The following is a 7,902-nucleotide window of genomic DNA, read 5'->3' on the forward strand; positions in this document are numbered from 1 at the left end:
AGCTCTGCACCCAGAGCTCCCTTATGCTCTAAAAATCCCCCATATACCTTCATTCCCCTCACCAAATTCTTCCATATCCCTCCACTCCCCCCACCGAATTCTCCATCCTGCAAGGTCCAGCCTCTGAAAACGACCTTGATGCCACTAGCTGGACTTGCTCCTAGCTGCTCTATCGAACTAAGCCCCTCAGCTTGACCTTCCGTCCTCCACCAGCCTAGCCTTCTCCCGACTCCCAGCATACCACAGCCCCTCTAAAGCGGGTTCCTGTTATTTCCAGAGCCTGCTGAACCCTCTCAAACAGGCTATTCCCTGCCAGCCTGCCCCTCCCCTCTTCCAGGCAGCCTTCCCTGATTGCCTCACCCATCAATGGCACACAGGCCACCATTTAGTTGTTCCTAACGAGTCTTTGCCACTTTTAAAAATATATATATATTTTTATTGATTTTAGAGAGGAAGGGAGAGGGAGAGAGACAGAAACATCAATGATGAGAATCACTGATAGCCTGTTCTAGGGGAGGCCCACAGGAGATGCCGATGGGTAGACAGGCACCCCTAAACGCCTGACTCCATGAATTCTCCCTTTTCACGTCCCCCAGTGTCCTTCTGAGTTCAGGAGCTGACTCAGGCCTGGCCTGTATGAAGAGCAGCTAACTTGCATTTCTGGGCTCCCATTCAGCTCCCCTCTCCATGCTCCCCTGGGTGGAAGAAGGCAGGCAGGGGCTGCAGCAGCTCAGACACCAGGCAGGTTGAATGTCGAATGCACTTCACTGGGCCCCTGCGCCTGCCAATGCTGTCCTCACGGAGCCTGAGGCACCCTCTCCCAACACCTCCAGCTGCACAGGAAGTGGGGTGGGTAGAGGGAGTATGCGAACTGGTTCATTCTCCCGCTCCAAAGGGTCTTGGGTAATGCTGGGCCAGAGCTGCTTGCCTCTCCCCCTGCAGCCCCATCCCACCGCCAGCAGCTTGCCAGACCCTCCTCAGGGTAGAGGAAGGGGATGCCTGGGCCACCTGTTCCTGCTTAACGTGGGGCCACGTGCAAGCTTCTCCCAAGGGCAGCTGTGCAGAAGGGAGAGCAGCCTGCTCTTGTCGGGGAGAACAGGGCAGACCCTGGGAGCGAAGCTGGCCCTTTCCCTCAGGCCCAGGGAGCTGGTGATGGAAGTGTGAGGTTTAGCCAGCTGAGGCTAGGGAGGAGTCCTGATAGCCAGGTGGGGCAGCTGGGCCAGTGGGTGCCCCTTCCGCCTCGACCGTGGGTCACCAGTCCCGCTCAGCTGGTTCTCGGTAGGGCAGGCCTAGGAGCCTGAAGACATCCTTCTCAGTCGGGGTGGGAAGCACTCGGCCAGACCCCACCTTGAGACCTCGGGTGTCCCGCACCACAGCTGCGCTGAGGGCGTGCTCCGACAAGCTCATGCCCTTGGTCTTGGCCAGAGCCCGCATGGAGCGGTTGAAGTGGGCAGAGCCGGTGAAGTAGAGCAGGGCGCACGCAAACTCACTGTAGGGCACAATGATGATGTCCAGTCGTCGGTGCCGTCGCCCTGGTCCAGGGAGCTGGCACACACCCAGGTACTTCTGCTGCTGACCATTCTCCTCGTGGCTCACCAAGTCATCAGTCAGGAACCCTGGCCCGACATAGGAGGGCTGCTGGGAGGGCTAGGAGCCAGGCCTGGGCCATCCCATCCTCCCAGCTCTCTCCGGATCACCCTGGGTTCTCTAGTCCCAGGTGACCCTTTACTTGCTGGGTGACCTGGCCCTCTCTGGGCCTGTCTCCTGGCCTGTAAAATGGGCACAGAAATTCCTCCCGCCCCCTAGTGTCACAGGAGGATCAGATGAGACACAACCTGCAGGTGGTGCTGAGCACCTGTGTGGTGTGGGGCCGTTTCATCTCTTCCCTGAAATGGCTCTGGCCACAAGGTGGGATTCTCATGAAGCGACCTTCCCCTGCTTCCTGCCTAAAGATTGTGACTGAGGCTCTCCCTCCTGGGGGCCGCCTAGCCCTGCCCTGGCCCCTGCCAACCTGCTCACCCAGAGATGGAGCTTATACCTCGCTGCCGAAGGCTGTCAAGGAGGCGACTGAAGATGCCCTGGTGAGATCGGCCATCCGGGTGAGTGAGCAGCACGTCCACATCACCACAGGTTGCTTTCCCCCGTCGGTAGGAACCGCATGCCACGCACAACAGCCCAGGGCTGAAGGCCTGAGCTGCTTCCCGGACCTGGGAAAGGGCAGTGAGGGCTGAGGGCTGTGGGCCTTGCGCTCTTCAAGGAGTTCCTCTCCTGTGTCAGCACAAGGGCCTTCCCTGACCCAGGGACCCACCTCCCAGCTTATGCCCCAAGCCGATCCCTGGTATGTGAACAAGGCCCTAGGGATGGGCCCCAGGGAACAGAGGCCAGAGATCTACCCTGGGGAGCAGCAGTTCTCAAGCTTCGCTAGGACGTGCTCCCACCTGGGAGGCAGCCTGGGAAAGATGTAAAGATGCCTATGCTGTTTCTGAGGGAAAGTCCTGATCTTCCCTCCAGGGCTCTCTCAGAGCAGAGACACGCCTTCTGGTGGCCCCTCCCCAACCAGGTGCCCGGTCTGTGCAATGCCACTTAACATAAAGGGCCCTCAGCCAGGTCTCAGCAGCCCGGGGTATCTATGGATTTAGTACGACAGGCAGTGTGTGTGAGTTGGGGCTTGAGGCCTGAACAGGTGGCTGGCAGAGTGGCCTGGACCCAAGACTGGGAAAATGGAACCCAGAAATAGAACTACATCTGTGATGAGAGGAGGAGAGGAGAGGAGCCCGGAAATAGAACTACACCTGTGATGGTGGGGAGAGGAGGACAGGGAAGAAGAGGGAGGTAGGGGAGAGAGGAAGGCAAATCTGAGCCAGTGTTCACATCCTTACACGGAGGAATGGGACGGTGAGGAGTGAGTGTGACAGAGGAGACTGTCAGCTGAAGGGCCATCCCTCATTGAGAGGGATAAGCCCATCAGCCCTCCCCAGAGACACGAGGCCTTTCATGTGCAGATAGCCTCCCGCCTCCACCCCAGGATGCTGAGATTTCTGGGGCCCTGGATACCCTCAACCATGACACCTCAATTCTCCTGACAAGCGGCTCTGCTAATCCCCTCACTCCCTTCTTGAGCCTCCCTAGAAGATGGGAGGAGGCCTAGGGTGAGTAATCCCATCAAAAACTCCTCAGGCTGGAGCCCTTCAATGGGGGAAGCGTGCCCAGTGGGCAGGAGGGCCCGGAGGCTCACTGGGGCATTCTCCTTGCCTGGACCGTGGCTGAGTGACGGTGTCATCACTGACACCGCGCCTGGTGATGGGTGAACAAAGGGGCCTGCTCATCCACCCCGCTCCAGCCTCAGATTCCTGTGGTCGGGAGAAGAGCTGGCAGTTGATCTCAACTAAGCTGTCCACAGACTTTCCGTGGAGTTCTACGCTATCAGCGTCCTAGACCAAAGTAAGCAAACCTTGTCCATAGCAATCAGCTCCTGATCCCAACGCCAGTTATATGAACTTGACCCAAAATCCACCTCTAAACCAAACGCTAATCTTGGCCAAACCTTATTTCTAGGGCAACCATGAATCTTAACTAAAAGCATCCAATACTAAAAAAACTTACTCCTAACTCAGGCCTAACCTTAACTCACTTCTTGACCTAGCTTTCTTCTAACCCCAAACTTAATCCTGCTTGCACTGGGCTTTTTCACCAACTCTACCCCAAACAGGTGGGCTCCAGAAAGTCCATACGTCTGGAAAGAGACATAAAACTCTGTACATTTGTACAACTTCTCGACAGAAAGTTTTCACCAGGTTCTCAAAGAAGTTTGTGAATCACAAATGTTAAGAGCCTCTGCCCTGACCCAGCCTAACCTAGTACAGTTCAAATCTCAATATCCTTATGCAGTTCCCTACCAGAGCTTTAGTCTTGACTCGCTCTTTCCTCCCTGATCCTAACTTCTGGTGGCCCACAGCTTCCTCAGCCTGTTAGGCTCCCCCGCTGAGGGATCAGGAGTTCTTGGCTTTGAGTCAGGCCCTGACCTTACAATAGGGCCTGGCTCTCCTCACTGTTCTGAGACACTTGCTTACTGTCTGCTCGATCTCGGCAGCCTCCTCCCTGGGTATGCGTTCCAGAAAGTCATCGTAATGCTTCAGGCCAATGGCCTGCTGGGTAGTCAGGGAGGCCTGGTTGCGGATGTCTTCTAAGCTCCGGAAACCCTGGAGAAAAGAAGCCAGTGGGGCACTATGAGGATCCAGGACCAATGAAGAGGCAGTGAGTGAGCATACACATAAGGCTTCCACCACCCCAGCCTTCAAGGAAGACCTGAGGCAGGACCTCCCCCAGGAGCAGTTGGGTCTGTAATCGGTGGAACTTGGGAAAGGCAGGACGCATGGAAGACAAGCCCCAACCGAGCCCTGCCACAAGCCTAAAATATGATTCTGTTGGTCTAGTGGTGAATCTGGACAGGCCAGATTCGGGAACTACTGCTCTGGATACTCAGCCCTGAGGCCTGGTCTCTTCAGAAAGGCCCTTGCTGGTCTGAGACAGAGAAACATACTTCTTGTCTCTGCCACAGATCAATGCCTCAAGTACACCAAGCCACAGGGCGGTCCTGGGAGCTAGGAGAGGGGTCTACATAAGCCCTGGTCCCTGTGAAAAATGGTCTCCCTATAGCCTGGGTTCATTCCCATCAGAGCACAGGGTAAGACAACTGGAGGTCAGGAGCTCTGAGACACAGCGAAACTGAGAGGGGGCGGGGGCAAGGTATGACCTGTTGGTACCACATCTGGGCAGTCTTGGTTCCAGCTCCCCAAATATTAGAGAAGAGTTCCAAGACAGGCACGCTGTCGCTGATGTGGTCCAGCTTCCGCAGATGTCCACTTTCTAGGATCTCTACGATCTTCTCGGCCATCCGTTTCCCAATCCCAGGGATACTGCAGGCTTCCTAGAGGAAGGGGTTGGCAGAGGCAGGAAAGAAGAGTGAGAAGATGGGATGGGTAGGGCCAGAGGGTGGGGAAGCTGACTCCTTTAGCAGATGTCCAGTAAAAGCCAGTTGGCAATTAATGGCTCTGTAAAGCTTGGGCACAACTGAAGATGAGCAGTTTGGATGGAATGGGATGGTTAAGTTGTCTTTTGCTTCCCAGCGGGATGGAGATCAGCACAGGAAGTAGAAAAAAGGCAATAATGGTGACACTAGTCATCATCATCATCATCACCACCATAGTGAGAGCCAACATTTGCTGAGACCTCAGTGTGTAGCCGGTTGTGCACCACAGCGATCACCTCCTTTAGTCCCCACAGGACACTGAATTTGTTGCTGTTCTTGGTCTCTTTTTACTAGTGAAGAGACTGACACTCAGTGGGTTTAAGTAACTTGCCTGAAGTCACACAGTGAATGATGGAAAACAGAATTCAAGCCTTGCTCTGCTGGCCTCCAGATTCTAATCGTTTAAAAACTTTATTATGGAAAAAATTCCAAAGTAGAGAGAACGGCGTAACAAACCCCCAAGTAGCCAATACCCAGCTTCTATAATTATCAAGATTTTTCCAAACTGCTTTCATCAGTCTCTTCTGTGCAAGTGCCAGACATCATAAAATCTCAACCACTCCACCTGATCCCTGATCCTCTCTTGTGACCGGTGCCTCCACCAACCTCTAGCCAGTAAAGAAAAGACCACATCCCACCGTCTGCATCCCCTGCCCCAGCCCCCAAGTACCTGGTAGGAGGTGACAGGCTTGTGGAAGCTCTTGAGGGCATTGATGGCCTTGTCATAGCCAAGGGCCCTCCACTTGTCTCCCTGAACACTGTAGGCTTTGGCCAGCACTTCCAGCTTTTCTGTGATGTGGGTGTTGTGGTTGGTCGCCTTTTGACTCGAAGGCTGTGCACAAACCCACTTTTTCAGACCCTCAGGGGCAGGGCTGGGGTCACCATCTCCCTCAGGGGGGATGGGGTAGCGGCCACTGATCAGGGCTTCCAAATCAGCTGCGCTAACTGGGGTCTCTTCCCCATCACTGGTGTCATCATCCGAGCCAGGCTGGAGGGAAGGAAGAAGAGACAATAAATTCCTGCCCCGTGAATGCTCCTCGGAGTGGGTGGTTGAGTCTCCCAGTTAGACCCAGGAATTAGGCTGGGTCTTCTGCATCTACTTGGGTTTCCTTAAGTGTGGGGATGTGTTCCACTTGATTTCTTGGTCCAGCCTAGGGTGCCCGGTGGCATGTAGTAGATATGATCTGGGCAAATATAGAAGTGATGAGTGTTGGGAAGAGCTAACTGGCTTACAATAAGAGAGCCCCCGTCTCTCAGGGGCCCTGGCCTTTCTGAGGCTCTCCCTGTTTCTATGATCCAATTTCCAGGGAAAGTGAGCTGTTAGTGCTGAAGGGCTCCTTACCTGGGCTTGGGTGTTTGGAGCTTCTTCTATCCTCTGGGGAGGAGATACAGGTCTAGGGGGAGTAGGGGGAGGAGAGGGGGCTGTCCTGAGCAGAGCCTCACAAGCTCCGGGAGGAGAGTCTTGGTCGGCCTTACTGAGCTGTGGTTGGTCCAGGTACCTGCAGGGATGGTGATGGGATGTTAAGACACCAAAGGTCTCACCCTAACTCTGCTCTCAATCCTTCTCTACTCAGAAACGTTGGTTTTCTAATGTATTCCATTAAGACAATGAGAGTTATTTTTAATAACCCAAAGAAAGAGCTCAAGATGCTGCCAGAAAACATTTGAGGAAAGACTGGGATCAGCCCACCTGTTGGGGATGAAGATGCTGAATCCTGCCGTGTCCACCAGCCTTCTCTCCTGCAGGCACAGGCTCAGCCAGGCTGACTTTACCAGCTGAGCACCTGGGGGCAGCCGGGGCAGTCTAAGGAGGCGAAGGGCTCGCTCACAGTCCATGCCATCATCCACCACAATGTGAGTGACCCCTGGGGCCTGGGCAGAGTATATCTGGCCACCATGTTGGACAATCTGCTTCTCAAAGAGTTCTGCCCGGGCTCGCCCAATGCCGGCGGGCACAACATGGGCCCGTAGGGAACTCAGCCACTCTGTGGAGGAGATATCCATATGCCTATTGTCATAACTTTCAGACCTGCTCCGAATGAGCCCATTAGAGTCTCCTACCCCCAAACAATCATTTTTCTTCCATTCAGGCAACCTGCCTTCTGAGGGTTCCACCACAAGCACACAATTAACTTCTTTATGTGTCATCACTTGATGTAAGAGGAAAACTAGAACAGTGTCTGGCACATTGTAGGCATCCTATAAATCACTTTGTTCATTTATTCTTTCAACAAGTATTAATAGATACCTACTGGATACCAGGCACAAGGTATATATGTCTTATAGGCCTCATAGTCTAATAGATCCTTCCTTCACATCCAATGTAAGTTTTTGCCATCTATTTGTCAATTTGGCTACAAAATATCTTTTAACTCTAGAGGCCTGAGATGGATTTCTGCTCCCTCTCTCCCCCTTCCCCCCCAAACACACATACACACTGCATGGAACCTCCTGGAGAGCATGGAACCTCCTGCTGGTCATTTCCTCAGGGACTAGGAGTATTTTCTGATTAATGGAGGTCTCAGGGTGAAGTAGAAGATAACAAAGACCTGGGACCAAACCTACTGCAAGGCAGGTATAAACCAACCTGCAGGCCCTGGGCAGGCAGAGTCGGCTCTATCTGCTTCTGGCCATGAACAATGTGGGTTCTGAGATTGGGTTCACTCACCTCTGGCTTCTTCTTCGTCTTCCCTCTTGGGAATCTTTGCAAGTGCTTTTGATGATGGATTGGCAAGGATTTTCTTCCGCTTGGGAAATGCCTTCAAGATGCCCCTGGGGTCCATTGAGGTATGGCTGGATCCTGGCCTTTCTGTTTGAGGGTTGATCGGGGCAGCTGTCATGTAGAAACCTAGAACTGGGGTTCCCCAAGTCCT

At 53.8% G+C, this 7,902-nt stretch overlaps 1 protein-coding gene across 3 annotated transcripts; it reads right to left on the reverse strand.

Moving 5' to 3' along the window:
* Positions 1-410: 410 nt before the first annotated feature.
* POLL (DNA polymerase lambda) lies at positions 411-7,827 on the reverse strand (the record flags this gene model as incomplete). 3 transcript variants are annotated; one of them, XM_081104596.1, is made up of 8 exons in its annotated part: positions 411-1,616; positions 2,039-2,207; positions 4,071-4,199; positions 4,754-4,927; positions 5,700-6,017; positions 6,372-6,528; positions 6,720-7,014; positions 7,698-7,827. In XM_081104596.1, 8 exons carry the CDS (start codon positions 7,810-7,812, stop codon positions 1,252-1,254), a joined length of 1,722 nt encoding a protein of 573 aa, XP_080960722.1. In that variant the 3' UTR covers positions 411-1,251. The 3 variants fall into 3 exon arrangements, with proteins under 3 accessions (XP_080960722.1, XP_080960721.1, XP_080960723.1); XM_081104595.1 differs by having other exon boundaries at positions 424-1,635; positions 2,037-2,207; XM_081104597.1 differs by having other exon boundaries at positions 424-1,616; positions 5,976-6,017; positions 7,698-7,812.
* Between the last annotated feature and the right edge of the window lie 75 nt (positions 7,828-7,902).

This window comes from Myotis nattereri (assembly GCF_964212035.1).
Source record: "Myotis nattereri genome assembly, chromosome: 13".
Lineage (NCBI taxonomy): Eukaryota > Metazoa > Chordata > Mammalia > Chiroptera > Vespertilionidae > Myotis > Myotis nattereri.